We start from the raw sequence: 19,425 nt of genomic DNA on the forward strand, positions 1-19,425 counted from the left end.
GCATATATACTGTATGTGTGTGTGTGTTTCACTTGTTCCTATGAGGTTTAAACAAGCCAAAAACTCTCATTTACAACATCCTAATGCTTTAATTCCCTGGTTAATTGACTAGCAGACTATATTTGACATTAATATGTTATACTTTTAAATAACTTTTATCCAACAGCGCAAAATAGTACTACTCAATGCTTTTCACTAGGACTGGGACGATTCACCTATCTCCCGATTCGATACTATCACGATACTTGGGTGCTGATTCGATATGTATCGCGATTTTTAAGTATCATGATTCTACAAGTATTGCGATTCGATATTACAATTTTTGTTAACTTTTTTAACACTAAACTCATGGGAAAAAGATGAATCATACACTTCTAGGGACTTTTACTTTGGAAAATATCTAAATGAATACATTAAAATGTTCGATTTTCAACATGTATGTAACTGTTTTCAAGCGACCCAAAAATCAAAGAGTAAAGACATTCCCCTCTCAAATTAGTGGTATTTTCTTATTAATTTATAAGGGACATGTAATGTTTAAAAAAAAAAAAAAAACTCCTACTTTTCACCGATCATTACTTCCTTTGACTGTTAATAACTTTCTCTGCTTGCCCTGAAGTATTCTGAATGACAGCTAAGTTACTACATGAGCAAACTGTGTTGTTTTGGTTTATTTTCGTAGATGGATTGAATGTAAAACTTTGCTTTTAATGCATCTCCAAATGCCTATGCGTATGATCCACCCTTCGACTCAATAGCCCAGATCAAGACCATAGGAACGGGTCATCCCTGTTAGCTCTTATCAGCTGGCCTTTGATCTTATCTAGTCTGTATCAGGGCGGCAACCTGTGTGTCTGTTTGTCTGAGTGGTAAAGCTTCACTGATAGCACAGGCCTCTGGTTTACATATTGGTTTTGTTAGTAAAGACATAGCGTGGGTCAGACAGACAGGCATGGTAGCTGTTGTTACCATGGTGACAGACGAGCCGGTGGACATGAAAGCAAGACATAACATGCACCTATTGTATAGAACTTTACTATGTATATTTTCTTCTGAATTGCACCACTGCATATCCTAAAAAACCTTTTTGTCAGATATTGGGCCTCCATACTGTTATCGGTATCCATCGCACTATAGACGTAAGTATAACTGTCAAGTCCCAAGACAGTTGGTAAAGAACACATGGTCATATTTGTAGTTTTTTTTTCACTTATTCTTTGATCAGATAGTTCCTGATTTAAATCAAAGTTTTGCCAATATTAAAGTTATGTTTTTATACAGCTGCTTGTGTTTAGACAACATTTAAAGGAATAGAATGCTCCAGGGATGACGTATTTTTGTAGGCCAACCAGGAAGTTAACATCGTCCTGGGTTCCCTCGACAAAAAGCCAATGGGATTTTTCCATTGGGTTTTGGATTATTGCAGTAACCAAGCTCTGTGGCAAACACACATTTTTGATACTTACACATTTTGTTAAGGAAGATAATCTCCACAAATGAACACAACGTTTACTACTTTTGAAGCATGAATGCAATCAGCAGAAGTAAAAAGCTAACGCTAGGCTATAAACTAACTACACAATGATTGCATGAGCGCGAGTATACACAACGAGGATGTAAAGGCGGACGAGTCGGCGTGATGACGTTTAGTAGTCTCATTTAGCCACTTGTTAGCAACCACCTTTTTTAAGGCACAAAGACTTCCAAATTCACGAGTGGAATATGTATTGATGTATTTTATATTGTAGAACAAAATGTTAAAATCTCTTAAGCTTGTGTTAACCACAGACCTTATTTCCGACATCTAACTAAAAAACGATTAAAAAAACCCATTGACTTCCAGATGAGGGAACCGTATGTGCTAAAATGCTAACTCATTTCCGGGTTTTGGGACTCATTCCTGTAGCACTCCATCGCTCAACATTTTGGGATATAACCTTCTTCACTTTCTTGCTGAGACTTGCTGAGAAGATCGATACAACTCTTATATCTGTCCGTTAAAAATGGAGCTACTGCCAAGAAACGGTTAGCTTAGCTTAGCATAAAGACTGGAAGCAGTGGGAAACAGCTAGCCTGGCACTGTCCGAAGGTACCAAAATCCACATATCAGCACTTCTAAAGTAGGGGTGTAAGAAATTATTGAAAATATAGAGTATCGCAATATTATGGTTTGTGACACTGTATCGATTTTATCAAAAACACAGTATCTATTTTTAATTCCTTTAATATTTGAGAGGGGTTCTGTAGAAAAACATGTTTGTATTCCTGAAAGCAAGGTATCAAGAAAAGTACTGTTTTGGTATTGGTAATCAGTGTGTGTGTGTGTGTGTGTGTGTGTGTGTGTGCACCTCTTTCTAACTCTATGCCCACATACAACAACAACCACACACACACAGTAATCCCAGAGAATAAACACCAGATTAGATTAGGTCAGCATGTGTAATCCAATGAACTCTCACCTAACATGCCCTAATGATGTTAGAGCTGACAACATCACACCATCACTCATTCACAAACCGGGCCAGGGACGTGTACTGCTGCCAAATAGCTCTGCTCCACTTTATGATAATCACATGCAGTTTTGGGCAAGTCATAGTCAAGTCAGCACACTGACACACTGACAGCTGTTGTTGCCTGTTGGGCTGCAGTTTGCCATGTTATGATTTGAGCATATTTTTTATGCTAAATGCAGTACCTGTGAGGGTTTCTGGACAATATTTGTCATTGTTTTGTGTTGTTAAATGATTTCTAATAATACATATATACATACATATACATAAAACAAGCATATATTTGCCCACTCCCATGTTGATAAGAGTATTGAATACATGACAAATCTCTCTTTAGGGTACATTTTGAACTGATAAACAATGTGCAATTAATTTGCGATTAAATATTTGAATCGATTGACAGCCCTAGTTTTTGAGAGTGTAAAAATCTTGTACAGTATCTACACTGCAATGACAATAAGAGGATTCAGTTCCCTGACATTTCTCAAGCACACCCAGAGGGACAAATCTTCCTTTAAGGTCCATTTTGAACAGATAAAAAATGTGTGATTAATTTGCGATTAATCCAGATTAATTTAGACAATCATGCAATTAAATATTTTAATCGATTGCCAGCCCTAGTATATTCCTGTTTAAGTAAACAGATTTAAACCTACAGACGCCATATCTTCACTGAGGAGATCTGCAATCTGCTCACTAGATTATTACTAACATACTGACTTCAAAATACTGAATACTCAGCTATAGAGTTTATATATTAACATGTAGGCTATGTCTATGGCTATATTACTAAATCCATTTCTGTAATGACTTCATTGCAGCATAACTGGACATATAGGGACAATTTTACTCATGTCCCTTTTCAAATCACTGTCCTACCTCATTGGTAAGCCGTTACAGGCCACTCTTCACATTGCCATGTACGGCACATCCAGAGTGAGAGGCAAAACTTGTTTACACGCATCTGACTATCAGGGAAGTGAATGTTATTCCCTCTGAAATGCAATCTGGTGCTTTTTGTTCTGGTTCAGGGTTGTATTACTGTGGTGCTCCTTAGAGTTCACACTGACATCATACACGCTTCGGGCTACAAACAACTCCAGCGCTGCCATTCATTTCACTTCATGGCTTTTGATGGCTTCGCGCAACGTGTTCAGATTGAAAAATTACAGTGTTTAGTCTAGCCAGACATCTGAGGGCCGGGTTTTCCGACCATTTCTGCCGTGGACCCCAATCTGTGAGGTCAGCTCTTTGTCTGTTACCATGGCAGTGCCGAAAAACTCAAATTTGTATCAGTGATTTTTTCCATTTGCATCAATAACCGTAGATACTCCTAGTCGATTCTCCCTTCATTGCGACTTTCAAGGTTAGATCTCTTCATTTAATCTCTGTCTGATTGGTTCCAACCACTAAACCCAGTGTGGTTCAGACAGTTACTGCCACCATGAGAAATGCACCTCTTGGCTCAACTCATGACATTAATTCGACAGCAGCACATTAAAAAATAAAACAAGACTAAGCAGGCAAGCCCAGACTTTGCACACAGGAATACATCATTGCAATGCCAAAGTAAACCTGACCCAGGTGACCAGTCCTTACAAGCCTGTGATACGATACACAGATCAGCAACAAAGGCCTTGAGCAAGATGATGTAGGCCATTGTGCCAGTTTGGCGTCATCAGGTTTACCACAGAAATGGTTAAACCAAAATGTTTCCAGGGAAAGTAAACTGAACACGGATGACCTTTCTGAGCAACACATGGCTTAATCCACCATTTAAAAAGGTGCTATAATTATTTGTTTTATGTTAACAATGGATTGCATGACTACCCACGTGAACGGGGTCGCAGGTAATATTAAATCCACAGAGAATTATCACTTGACTCTGCAGTTTTCCTCAGCTCAGCGGAGCATTAGCTCATTGTTAAGCTGTCCGGGACGCAACTTTACAGTTTTGGTTCACTCTCTCAACTCTCATAGCATTGTTTTTTGCTGCAGCAGACACCTCTATAAACCCACTGTGTGCACTACATGCTCAGCACCAACAGACAGACAAAGTTAGCGACTAGCTGGTGAACATAGTTATTGGAGACCAAAAACACAGCTAGACTTTCAAAGTCGTCAGATTGCAGTACTGTTAACATTTCAAAACTTGCTGTCTTGTAATCAAAAGTCTTGAAGTCATTTTGTCACGAAAACATACACGAAAAATACACAGTAAATGACGTGAAACCATACGCGAGACACATTGCTCATGTTGTTTTTGGTACATGTGTTTACAAAATAGCCCTAATTCCACTGGTACCACACTGTTTTTTACTATTTATTATACTTATTGTTAGAGGCGACCCCTCCTCCCCCAGGTTTACCCTCAACCCGTGTCTCGCGCTCTCATTGGCTGTAGCTCGTGGCCGGAGTCCACAACAGATCCGGATATTTAGCATACTAGATATCTGAAATGTGTCTGCGAGGCATTGGCGAGCCTCTCGGCTCACGTCTTTGAGCAGCTCACACACGAAGCTTGAGCGCCTATGTGCGCGCGTCGAGCCAACGCCGATTTGCCTCTGATCAGGGGCTTTTGTCTGGGAGCGGAAAATCGGGGCTAAAGTCGTGTAGTGTGAACTAGGCATAAAAGAGAGTGAATATTGGACTTAAAGTACAGTTGGGGCTCAACGCTAATGATGTTACGTATTTGTTGGGTGTGTAAAACAAGTAATTATTTGCTAATATGAAGGTTAAACCTAAAGTAGGAGCTGCTCATGCAGTTGCTTTAATTCACTTTCCTTGGTCTGAGATTAGTAGCTTTTAGCTGGTCTTTTGCTGTGACTGCTTTGGCTGCGTTAGTCAAGTCTGAAAGCGGGACGGGTTCCAAAAGTTACACTAAGCTTTAAGGAGTGGGCAGTTTCTGTCATTTGGAATCAAGCATGTCTCAGCAGGCTACGTGCACTTATCCTGACCGAGAGACTGGCAACTCTGTGTTTGAATGCTAATGATTTACCACAACTTTGATCATACTGCCATGGCCTTCAACAGATGATAATTCAAACAAGGAAGAACAAAAAAATATCACAATCCTCCCACTCACACTGACCTCACAGCAGATTGGGGGGCGTTTGGCTTGCTTGGCTAGCTGTAATCTGCCTTTAAAATTTAATGTACCTGCACCTGTTATTAGGGATGAGACAGACTATGTGTTTACACAACTACTCATGGGAAATGAGAGCGATTTAAATTATTTACTCTCCACTAACCAGCTCATGTATTGAGCATATTTCTGCTATTTTCTCTGTATGACAGAGAGAAGTTGTTGTTAAGGATATAATGGTCTGAGCCACTAATGGTTGTGGCTGCACTGCTCATCTTGTTACCATGTGTTCAGTGTTGAATGTGTTCCATTTTAAGGGATGAATGCCTTTCTAACTGAAACATCACAATTTAATACCACAATAAAGGGAACGGTTTGAGTGTTTTTCATCCCCATGTTTTAGCTTAATCTCCAGCCCTTTTCTAAAAAGCTTTTTACCCAGCCATCCATTTGCTTGTTGATTGAAGCTGCCTGGCTGAATAAAAGGCTGAAATCTCATAACCATCATCTTTCCCTCCAGCTGGCTTCCATTTATTATGTTCGCTCCTCTCTTTTGCACAATAGTGCAGTTACTTAGAGGTGTGTGAGGCACCTGATATTCTGCAGCTGGGCATGTGTGTACGAGTAAAAAAGGCACTCGCTGTGGTTGCGAGTGTAGTACGCCGTGACCTTAACAGTACAAAGACAGTGAGAAGACGAGATGGAGGAGACAGAGCCGGGGTCAGTGCGAACGGCAAATCACAGAAAGTGCTTGAGTTAGTGTGAAGAGCAATTCAAACAGAACAGCGGCTGCCTATCACGAAGCCCCTCGTACTGCGAACCACATGATGCCTCAGTGTCGAAAAGAGTTACCCCTGATTACTCAGCCTGAGCTTCTTAAAATGTGTCTTTCCAATGCACCGATTTCTGTGTTTTTTTTTCTCTGCTCATGTATGATTTAAGTGATGGTGGAAACACGATTTTTTATTATAATGATACTGACAAAGAAACTGTATTTAATGTGGATTTCTCACTCTTCTCATGGCCGATACCCAATCCGCCTAATAAAGTCAGCATCTGCACCGATACCGATTTAGTGAATCCTTGTCTATCTATCCCTTTAATATTTCTGGGTGAATTCGAAAATTGTGGACTACGTTTACAAGCACAAAATATTCAGTTTTTGCCCGTATTCCGAAAAAGACAAGATTCCTACTAAGCTGTTTACATGGCTAACGAAAATGAATATTCAACTAATATTCCTGTTTACTTGCAGCCGTGCATACTCCGATTAACGTAACTGGTGGTGGAATTGCTCGACCGTGTCAGCACAACCTCCTTCAACCACCGTCTTGAAAAGGTCGGCGTTGTGATATTTCCACATATCCAAAAACCTGTTGATATCCTCATCTTTCATAATGTTTAAAAGTAGGTGTGTTTCTCCTTCTGACCAGAAATGTGGGCTTTTCTTTTGGGCATGCATCTCTGCAAACTGTCGGCTAGTTGGTTTGTGTACGTCTTTTCTGTCAACTCTCTCTCGTCCCCTAGTGTGTGTGAAATCTGACTCCTGCTTCTACTACGTTGTCCGACTATGATAACACTTCGCTAATACGCCAAAATGATCTAAATGGGTTTTATTTCTATTAAAAAAAGCCAAACGACGGTAGGGGCGGTGGGAAAGTAATGTAATCGGTGTATGCCCGACCACCGAGAAACACCAGTAACCCCGACTACCGCGGCATGCCTAATCTGAAGGGAGCTTTCAGATAAAAATAAGACCTGATTCCGCCATTGGGTGCTATCAAGTTGCACTATGGGAAATGTAGGATCCAGTGTTTTGGGGGTGTGGCTCATATTAGGGGCTAAAAGTCAGGATATCTTTTTAAGCTTTTTAAAATCTGTCTCTCACAAATCCCCCCCCCCCCCCCCCCCCCAACTTCAACAAATACCATGTTTTGATACTCATTTAGCTGGCTGTTTCTCTATGATAACAGGTTCTGAACAACTGGTCAGGTAATTAAGTAAAAAAATCTAAAAAAAAGAGAACAAACCTACCCTTCCATCATTCATTTGCATTGATCTATGGTGCACCAATCCTCTGTTTACTTCCATCCAGTAAACACGGGATGATGAAAGAAATCTGCTTTGTATAGCATTAGGCTTTAGCCTCTGCTCTGTGTCTGACTTGGCAGCTTTAAGCCTGGAGGAAACCTTTACTGAGGGAGCTCAATCAGTCTCCATCTCCTGGATCAATATCCATTAGTCTCAGTGTGTGTAAGTGTGTGTGTGTGTGTGTGTGTAGACCTCATCCTGGGTGAATGGGCCTGAGTCATAAATGCAATCTCTGGATCAGATTTCTCTCCTGCTTGTCTATTTCACTCTCTTTCTTGCAAAAACACACGTACACACCGATGCTCATTCAAAACATACAGACGAACCTTGTGAACGGCGTGTTGCAGCCTTTGAACATTCATTCATGAAGGCCCGGCAGTTTTTTTTCTTCCCACCGTGAATAATACCCTAACCCTACACTACCAACAAGTAACAACTGTATAATCAGCCTCTTAGTCACCAGTGTAGCCAAAGATATGTTTAGTGTGGAATAACTTGATGATTGACAACATGCCACAACAAAACTCCCCGTTTCAGAGCTCTGAGGCCTCGGTATTAATTCCAGTCTGGAAGACAGGGAAGAGAGACGGGGGGGAGGGGGGAGAACTCATTTTTTTTTATTAGTTGTCATTTTGCATTAGGACGGTGAGGGCCAACACGATGCAACAAGAATGAAGGAGGGAGGAAAACATGAAACAGACATTGGCGAATGAACACTCAGACAGCAGGCAGTCAGACAGAGAGTAGGGAAGAAAGCAAAGAGGGAGGACATGGGAAAGACAAAGAGACCAAATGCCAAAGGATGAAAAAAGAGATGAGGATGGAGCTGGGGATGAAGGAGGGGGAAAACATAGCCTGTGGCAAGACACTCAAACCTGTGCATGTCAAAACAAGATTCCCAGATCTATAAGGAGGAAGTTCATGAGCAAAACAAAGAGGAGGGGAGCCCGAACATGACACTCAAGCCTTACAACCAGATTATTGTACAAAGCCGTTGGTAAACTAACTTTACTGAAGCCCGAGTTTCTCTTGGAGCAAACAGATCGGCACAGTTTCGGACGATTCACCTATCTCCCGATTGGATACTATCACGATACTTAAGTGCCGATTCGATATGTATTGCAATTTTTAAGTATTGCGATTCTATATTGCGATTTTTGTTAATTCTTGTAACACTAGACCATGGGGAAAAAGTTGAATCATACACTTTTAGGGACTTTTACTTAGGAAAATATCGAAATTAATACAGCAAAGATGTTTGATTTTCAGCATGTATGTAGTCAGAGATGTCCTGAAGTCAAATATATCAGTCATTGTAAGGCATTATTTACTAAATTTTTTCCCCAGCAACCCAAAAATCAAAGAATAAAGACATTTCCCTCACAAATTAGTGGTATTTTCTTGTTAATTCATAAGGGACATGTAATGTTTTATACTTCTGGTGAATATAATCCAATCAATCTTATTTCCATATATGTATTTTGTATATAGTTCCTTTTGTTAACACATTATTTTGAAAATCGGACGTATATGGGTGTTCTACAGTTGTAGAGTCGGCCGATTTGACCACGGAGATGCGAAATAACCACGCAAAATATTGCGATACTATGATGTATTGATTTTTCCCCCGCCACTAATAACTGTAGTTAAGTGCCAGTGGGTCAGATTTAGCTTTAAGTACACAAAAATGTGGATCCCAATAAGATACACAAGGTTATGCAACTGTGAAGATCAAGTTAAGATCGTGGTTAACATTAGCGATAGTTGAGGTTGGGTGAAGGCTGGTTGTGCTTAGAGTGAGTGTTTGAATGTAGACAGGATGTCAATTTCTGCCCATTACTGTGGCAATTAAGAGAATGCTTCAAGTACAGACTGACTTGATGCTCATTTGACAATCATTGTTAAAATATTCTTGTGATTTTTACGCCGGCAGGAGACAGTGACATGAAATGTTCATTCATGATCCTTCAAGTGTTTTTTTTTTGTCAAAAACAGACACAGATTTGTTTTCATTTTATCCACAATTTCTATTTTAGCAGCCCCACCACTGCTAGAAAAATTTAAGCGCGATGAAAACTAATTATCTGTGTCATTGCTTCTCTCAAACTAACAAATAAAGTGAATATACAATTTAAGTGCTATACTGGTAAATAAAGAGCTATTTCTAAACTACAATCTAAAACTGCAGCAGATGGCCTTGTGGTAATAAGAAAAGGAGGCATATCCAAAAAAATTTAATTATGCAACAAATTAGCAACCGATCTGATTAACAATGAGGCAGAATGGCTGCAGCTGTGCACCATCAACAAAACATACAAAGTGTGGTTGCTTGCGAGTGAGTTACAGGATGCCTCTCGCCTCTCTCCCTAAAAGGAAGCCATCAAATCAGCTCAATACGGATACTGAACTTCCCTCTGTGGCTTATTATCTCGCTAGACACAAAACCACAGGAGCCAGAGGCTGGATGTCAATACTCTGCATTCTCCTCCTTGTTTACACCCCCCAAACTGTACTTCAAAATATCACTTCTACCACAAAAGGTGCTACGCATGACAGTGCACTAGAGAACAGCTGGTGATTACACACAGTACATTACTACTCTCTGTTTTTCATCTTCTCTTGTATGCCACAGTTTCATATTCGAGTATCACACACTTATGTACATTTCAACAGGAGAAATTAACTTGCAACTACCACTACACTCATATACTACACAAGCAGCAGCTATTGGTTCATGGACAAACTTGTTTCTGATACATATAAACAGTAGGGCTGGGACATTCACCTATCTCCCGATTCGATACCATCATGATACTTGGGTGCCGATTCTATGTATTGCGATTTTTTATGTATCGCAATTCAATATTACGATTTATTGCTATTTTTTATGTATCGCAATTCAATATTACGATTTATTGCTATTTTTGTTAACTTTTTTTAACCCTAGACCACGGGAAAAAGTTGAATCATACACTTCTAGGGACTTTTACTTTGGAAAATATCTAAATTAATACAGTACATTTTCAGCATGTATGTAGTCAGAGATGTCCTGAAGTCAAATATATCAGTCATTGTCAGGAATTATTTATTACATTTTTTCCAGCAATCCAAAAATCAAAGAATAAAGACATTTCCCAAACAAATTAGTTGTATTTTATTTGAATTTATAAGGGACATATAATGTTTTATACTTCTGTTGAATTTGATCCAATCAATTTTATTTCATATACGCATTTTGCATATAGGTCCCTTTGTTAACACCGGACTTTGCTAACTTCGCGAAGTCTGTCGCTAGCTCTTCCTTCAACTCCGTTCCCTTTATACATCCATGGTCAGCTCCATCGGGGCCGTTTGAATGCATTTAACATAAATGTCAGTATATGGGTGCTCTACAATTGTAGCGTCGGCTGATTTGACCACAGAGATGAGAGTGACGGCTGGCTTGACCGCACGTTACCGCGATACGATAACGTTTCCTGTCCGTGACAGAGTTAGCATGCAGCTTTAGCCATGATGTCTAGCTCTGCTATTCCTGGCAATGTGTGAAACCCAAAGTGTTTCCAGACTTTACTATATGTGTAGTGTTTACTACTTTGGATTTAAAATGGGAGGGTGTAGGTAGTATCACCGCAGACCCTCCCCCGTTTTCTGCTTTGTCGCTTTTTTCTCTCTGCGGCCAACTGCGGTTTGTTTTTGGTTGACGAATACAAAACGAATATGACATTACATTACTCAGACTACAACAATAAAGCGGTAACTTCCTTTTACCAATGCATGGACTCAAATGAAGCAAATATATCAATTCTGGCATTAAAAAATTTGAAAATCGTAAAAAAAAAAAAAAAAGATTGCGATACATAGTGAATCGATTTTATTTCCCACCCCTAATAAACAGTAAGCTACACTTAAGGGAGTGGAGTTAGATGATGACACTGGCAGACATGTCATCAGGCACTGGAGGTAATTCACTGCTATATCTGGCAAAGTGCAGCCCATAAGCTCATGGATTCACCAATGGATCACCATTTCATTCAGCTGCATCCCAGGAAACTCTTAATTACAAATATATTCTTAATTTTGGCACCGACTGTATCAATGTTTATACTGAATAGGAAATTAATAGAAATGAAGATCCTTACACATGGTTTCACTATGCAAAAAGTCTGGCTGGGTAGAATAAAACTGAACCATATATACAGTATTTCTCAGCCCCCTTTAAATCTCTGCAAGGACCCCCTGGATTTCACAGTTTATGAGCCATTGTTGCAGCCTATGCAATCACTGTAGGCCCCGTGTTAAGACTTCCAAGTCACAGTCCTTGCTGATTAATTATCCTACTTAGCTCATGTTACAATCTGTACATGTAAGTGAGCAGCATATAATCATGTCTAAAAAGCAACAGATCATGTGTAAAATCAGTGTCACTGACATTTCTGGGTGTGTTATCCCAACCATCAGACCGTGTTATTGATAATAAGGCAGCCTTTTTGGCCTGCATGTTGCACAGCTAGCTTCTCCTGCACAGTGCACACCCAGCCAGGCTCTAATGCCACGCCATGTATTGTTTACATAGCTTCCACAGTTTGTGCTATTTTTTGTGACAGCAACAAAAAAGCAACAAACAAACGAGTAAACGTGAATAGTGGATTTAAAAACACACTTTATACACGTTTGTACGTTATACACCAATAAGCTGTTTATTAGATAACAACGCGAGCTTTGTCAACTCACTGGCAAGCTAGCGATGCTACACTAGCTAGCATTTGTTAGCTTAACCAAGCAAACAGGGAGCTGATTCACTAGCTTACAGGCTAACACTGGGAAGCCAATGTTGAAACTAGTGATTAACATCCATTATCGGACAGCACTGAACCTGCTTCTTTTCTCTCGTCTTTTCAGCAAAGTCTGCATTCTCTCTCCCGTATAATTTCGACAACAATCTTGTCATCCATAAGCACATTTTAACAGCGTATTTATCTTAATAACAATAAAAAGTTAGAGCTTTGAGCCAATTGTGTCTTGGGCTTGAGCTGGACGAACCAAGGCTTATAGTAAGAGGTTAGGACACTAGTCTTGGAATATGGGATATGGCGCATGCGCAGTCGAGCGTTTTGATTGGATCAATTTCGACGAGTGCAGGACAGATTCTACTGCGCATGTGTAGTACCCCCCAAGATATGACGCGTGACCCAGCCTCCTTCTATAGGCCTTGGGATGAACATACATTAGCGGTTCCTGTTTAGTTCTCTCCTAACGTTTTACTGGGTCAAACTTACATTTTAACATCCACATTTTGACAGCAAGGCAGTGTTGTAAGTGAGTTTGGAAAAAGAAAACACATACAATTTTGTATTTTGAAGAAAAGTACACGCCAAGCTGACAAATCTAGGAGGTGTCCGATAATGGAACTCGGACATCTAGCGAGCTGGCTAACGTTGCCTTGGCTACACAGTCTTGGATAGGCTCCTTGTAGTTAAAGAAATGCATTCAAGAAACCTCATTTTCACATATTTCCACGACTGTGTTGGACTATTTGTTGTACACTTTCTTTATAATACATATTATTAAATTAATCTGACCAAAGACTTCCCTATTTTCCACTATATGAGCCCCCACAACAGTCACAGCACATAGACGGGAACAATGTCCCCCACGTAGCCGGACCGAGGGGAGCAGCTCTCGGCGGAGCTCTCAGTCCGACCTCTGCTACTCATTCTCGGGTCTTACCGGTCTTGAAGAACGGCGCTATGTCGCCAGCGTCCTTCGTCGTCGTCTCCTCCGCTCCTTCCCCGGAGCTCATGGCTGCTACACAACCCGAACCTGGAGAAGCAGCTCTCTCAGTATCTCCCCAAGTAGTAGATCCAAAACGACAGAAAAAAAAGATGGCACAAAAATCACTTCTGTCCGGACAAAAGCGTCTTCATTAAAGGACACACACGGACAGGTTACGGTGACTGGTAGTAGTAGACGCTTAGCGGTAGTGCCATCTGCAGACCTCCATCTTGGGGTAATTGGAAGCGATCAGCCAGCCGGGGGCACCGGGTTCCTCCTCGGGAGTGGAGCCGAGGGGAGAGGAGCTGTTAGCGGGGAGGAGGAGGAGGGGGAGGAGGAGGAGGGGCCGGGTCGCTGCTCGGTGAAGCTCCGTAAGCTCTCGGTAAATGAGTAGACACTAGGTGGTGGTGGGTCATCAAGGAACGACGGCGGTCCCCGTGTGTTACAACTTACAGTGATAAGACATTTAAAACCAACGCAAAGTACACATTGACAAGAACAAAGACTACACAGGCTGTCAATTGTGATAATTATGTGACTTGAGCTGTCCAATCTGGCCCAATTATGCGACAAAAAACCCTTACCAAACACAAGTTTATTTATTTTAAACTTAAAATAAGAGAGTATACTTTCAGTTCCCTTTTTATGTACTTATCAGAGATATACTTAGCTTATACAGACAAGTATTCAAAAAAGTCTAAGTATACTTGGCTTATACTGACAAGTATACAGTAAAGTCTAAATTATACTGAAAAATAGGCTATACAGTAAAGTCTAAGTATACTTGACTTATACCGACAAGTATACAGTAAGGTCTAAGTATACTTGGCCTTTACTGACAAGTACACAGTCAAGTCTAATACTTATACTGACAAGTAGGCTATACAGAAAAGTCTAAGTATACTTGGCTTATACTGACAGTACAGTAAAGTCTAATACTTATACTGACAAGTAGGCTATACAGAAAAGTCTACTTGGCTTATACTGACAAGTATACAGTAAGGTCTAAGTATACTTGGCTTTTACTGACAAGTATACAGTAAAGTCTAATACTTATACTGACAAGTATACAGAAAAGTCTAAGTATACTTGGCATATACTGACAAGTATTAAGTAAAGTCTAATACTTATACTGACAAGTAGGCTATACAGAAAAGTCTACTTGGCTTATACTGACAAGTATACAGTACAGTCTAATACTTATACTGACAAGTAGGCTATACAGTAACATCTAAGTATACTTGGCTTATACTGACATTATACAGTAAGGTCTAAGTCTACTTGGCTTTTACTGACAAGCATACAGTAAAGTCCAAGTATACTTATACTGACAAGTGGGCTATACAGTAAAGTCCAAGTATACTTATACTGACAAGTGGGCTATACAGTAAAGTCTAAGTATACTTGGCTTATACTGACAAGTATACAGTAAAGTCTAATACTTATACTGACAAGTAGGCTATACAGAAAAGTCTACTTGGCTTATACTGACAAGTATACAGTAAAGTCTAAGTATACTTAGCTTATACTGACAAGTATACATTAAAGTCTACTTAATCTATTGATCGAGATATACTTAAGAAAAGTATGATTAAGTATTCTTGCCTTATAGGCCTACAGAAAGGTATACTTGGCTTATACGGACAAGTATTCAGAAAAGTCTAAGTATATTTGTCTTATTGGCCTACTTGATCTTTTGATCAATTAAGATATACTTAAGAAAAGTACAATTAAGAATTCTTGCTTTATAGGCCTCCAGAAAAAATACTTGACTTGTAGTTGTGCTTACTTTTTGATAGTGTGAGTTGGTAATCAAATGTTTTGTAAAGAATTTACTTCAATTCATCAAGAATTTGTCTACGTTTTTGGATTCTCCATTCACCGTGGAGGCATGTGGGTATTTTTCTTTTTTTTTTCTATCATCACAAAACATCAAGTCAAATAGCAAAAGGAGTAAGTCTCTTTATGTAATACATGAATCAAAGTTAAAGTATACAAAGTGTATTTTCATAAACTAAAAAGTGGGTTACAAGTATACTTGCAATATAAAAACTATTAAACTGAGAGTACTTTAAAAGTGAGCCAATTTAGTCCCAAGAAGTATTGAATTAGTACACTTACAACTTACATGTACTATCAGTACATTGATATTAGAATACTTACTACATAAAATCTACTTCGGGAAAATATTCTTGAACTTGATTTAAGTATACCTCAATAAACTTGAAGTATACTACTTTTTTGTAAGGGACGGTTGGGAAAACATCAAGTTTTGGGGAATTTAACAGACTCTGATTCATGTACTGTTGGTTGTTTCTGTGCTCTCTCCATAAAAAGTGTGTGAATGTAACGTTACTCATACTTAAAGGGAGGAGTACAGTGATTGGTAAAGCCTCCCGGATACAATCCAAACAGAAAAGGTCAGCTCTTTTGTTTGAGGTTCTATCATGCCATTTTTTCCGCTATTCTTTGTGATCAGAGATGTATTACTGGTGCCATCTGCTGGTTTAGACTGGAACTGATGCTTCTGCTCAAAAGTCTCTGTCCAGTGAAAATATGAAGATAAGAAACTTGTGTTCATATTATATAAATATGTCTTGTTCATGATTTAAATTTATAGTGGTTAAACTGACAAGTATACAGAAAAGTATGTTTGGCTTATGCTTACTTTTTGATATAGTAGCCTATTAGAGTGTGTGAGAGTTTGTAAATGTATGTTTTGATATGAATTTACTTCAATTCATCAAGATTTCTCTACGTTTCCATTCTCCTTTCACCGTGGAGGCATGTGAGAAAAACTAATTTTCACTCATTTTCATCACAAAACATCAAGTCAAATAGCAAAAGGAGCATGTCTCTTTATGTAATGGATAAATAATTGGTTAAGTACTATAAGTTAAAGAAAATGTACAAGTATACTTGCAGTAAAAACTATTAAACTAGTAGTTTACTGAGAGTATACTTTAAAGTGTACTTTCATAAACTAAAACATGGGCTACACGTATATAACTAGTAAACTAACAGTATTATAAGTTCACCTGTAGTATACTTTACTTCAAAGTGTAACATGCTTTACAAAATACACCTTAGATGTAAACTAGTTGTGTTTTCAAAGTTTACTATTTTAACACTTAAACTACACTTAAGTTTACTTTTATAAACTAAAAAGTATTGAAGTAGTACGCTTACAAGTATACTACTAGTACATTGATATTAGTATACTTACTACATAAAGTATACTTGGAAAATATACTTGAACTTTACTTAAGTTTACTTCATAATAATAACTTGCAGTATACTACTTTTTCGTAAGGGTGAGCATGGCGAATGGCGTAGTTGCTTTCTTACTTGCTAAAAAGGCTCTGTCCCAACCGACCCCGCTCTCCCCTACCTAAGAAACTAGCAAGTGAATGAAAGTCACTTTTTTCATCACACTTTGGGTCTCCATAAGTCCCTATCAATGTATGCTGGCAGGGCTGGGGAGGTTTGGTAGGCATCGATAAAGTCAATACTATCATGTCACTTCTAGTTCCAAGTGATTGCACCACACTGATTGAAGCTCTGTGCCCGAGTCAGTGCAGGATTTCTGCTGCCGCCTGTCTGTCACCATTCAAGATAATCAGGATAATGCTGGTGCTTACTTGCGGATTATTTACACGCTGATCATCCACAACTTGTGGGTTGTATGTTACTAAGTGACATCCAGGGCCTCCTCAATTAATGTAAAATAAATATTTTGTGGGACAGACCAGAAGGTCCTCCTAATGATGAGACCATCACAACACGGCTGCATGCTCAAAGTGCTCTGCACAAAATGCTCCAACTGATTCACAGTGAGTAAAAATATTGATATTGACTAATTGTAGTGGACATTAGAGTGATGTATCGACAAGATGACATTATATTGTGCTTTTATAACTGGGACACAACATGGAAAATGACCTATTCATTACAGACAGTGACAGTCAGACTCCAGATCAGCGTTATGGAGCCCATTGGTTATATTTCGATGCAGGTTAATTATTTATACATAGGCCTAAAATGAGGGGAAAACTTTTTTTAAATTTATTCAACCATAATGATGCTCACAATTTCATTTATAGCTGAAGCTCACTCACTGAAACAGATAACACATTTCACTCTGAACATATGGACTCATTATAGTTTTGATAATGGGCCCATATGTTTGCAGCAACAGAGAACAATACTTATCACAAAATAATGAAGGAATTATAGCATGAAATCACGAAAGAAGACAAAATATATTGAGAGTACATAATGACAAAGATTACGGGTTACAGGGCTAATGTGGAAACATGGCGGCCGGCTCCACGGAGAGGACTCGCTCCCTATATAGATATAAACAGCTCATTCTAAGGAAACAAAAGTTACTGATTATATACTAAAGAAAACATGCTTATTAATATTATATTCAATTTCTGCCAATAGATCTCTCTAAATGTTACACACTGCTCCTTTAAGTTTATGACATTTTATTTAATTGACCATATAAGACAAAACGTCTTTGTGTATTGATATATAATATAATTTGTTTTATTGCTTCAGCTGTTTATGGTGTTTTGTTTGGAAAATTAAGTTTCTTATGTAGATGCTGATGTATTACTTGTCATGACCAGCAGGGGGAGACTGATACTGGTGATCAACTGACTCTCCTCCACAGAGGGATGCTCTCCTCTCCTCTCCTCTCCTCTCCTCTCCTCTCCTCTCCTCTCCAACAAGTACACTAGGTAGTAAGAAGCTGATTGAGAAAAGGTTTACAGGGCCTTTAATGACCCCGATGAAGTTTATAGGTCAAAATGGGTGGCTTTTCACAATAAAGTTTTTCTCTTAAGTATTGCAATTTCTATTCTCCAGGAACATGGATACATTCTGAATGTTGATATTATTTCTAATATCAGTCATTTCATATGTTGTCCGAGTTAGTTGGATTAGTGGTTCTGTTGACCTTTATCGTTCACTGATCTTTGTACAGGGAATCTTCATTATCAGCCTGGCTTCATACTGATGAAGACTTCTTCAGCAAAATATTCAGTGCAGATATAAAGAAGACATAACATTCAATTCCATATTAATAAAGCATCATCTGAAGCAGCGGGGGAAAAAAACATACAGATGAGAACAAGGCTCAGTAACACTGGTACCATCCTTTAATAACTCGGGGACTGACCCCTACCCTCAGGTGGTTTCTTTCCAACTGACTCCTGCCAAATAGCAATATATCCTTCTGAAATGTCAGCAGTAATTACTGCTGTGCTTTGAGGCCACCTCTAAAATGAATGAAAGCAGGTGCTAATCATGCTCCCCCCACCACCAGTCTCCCTCTCCCTGTCTGTCTCTCTCTGATTGTCCACATATCTCTTCTATCCTCTACGTCACTGTTGTTAGAAACCTCTTGAACTCTGCTGCAGTTTTATCAAAAATCTGTGCCCTCCTGTTCTCTGTGAGGTTCAAGGCTTTCTATTGTGGTTCTGTATGGGAGTGTGTGTGTTGACGCAGTGAGCGGTGTCCTTTCATTGGCCACCCCCTGCTGCTCTGTCATAATTGCGTGAAAGGAGAGAAGAATAACGGTAGGTGGGACTGGTTGACACACACAGACACACATACAAATAAGGTACATCTCATGGCTCTAATCTCCTAAATGGAAAAAGCTAAGAGGATATCTGGACCACTATGTGGACAGCTTGTAAGCAGAAGCGTAGCACCCACCCTGCCAACCTGTTCTAACTACCAACTCGTTGAATACCGCTGTTTGGTAAGTGACCCTCGGCATCAGAAACTGATGCACGGAGGTACCCTTTAGCAACAGTATATGACCAACCGGGCTTTCAACTAACTCCGATGTAAACCCACCCGTGCACGTCATTCGACGGTCGGAGTATCTGACGTAGCATTAATAGCGTGAGAGTCCGCTAAGGGCGGGCGGGCGGTATGGTGATACCGGTGTTC

The 19,425-nt window shown here is 39.4% G+C and overlaps 1 protein-coding gene across 4 annotated transcripts in view; it reads right to left on the reverse strand.

The window, feature by feature from the left end:
* The window catches only part of LOC141754999 (triple functional domain protein), a 104,873-nt gene extending 91,111 nt beyond the window's left edge, over positions 1–13,762 (reverse strand). For 2 of the 4 annotated variants that reach the window (XM_074614536.1, XM_074614531.1), the window contains exon 1: positions 13,414–13,762. In XM_074614536.1, coding sequence (XP_074470637.1) covers positions 13,414–13,486 — 73 coding nt within the window. In that variant the 5' untranslated portion in view covers positions 13,487–13,762. The remainder of the gene's footprint in view (positions 1–13,413) is intronic. The other 2 variants (XM_074614533.1, XM_074614530.1) reach the window with 1 other exon arrangement.
* Positions 13,763–19,425: the final 5,663 nt, after the last annotated feature.

The sequence above is a fragment of the Sebastes fasciatus genome, chromosome 17, assembly GCF_043250625.1.
Source record: "Sebastes fasciatus isolate fSebFas1 chromosome 17, fSebFas1.pri, whole genome shotgun sequence".
Classification (NCBI taxonomy): Eukaryota; Metazoa; Chordata; class Actinopteri; order Perciformes; family Sebastidae; genus Sebastes; species Sebastes fasciatus.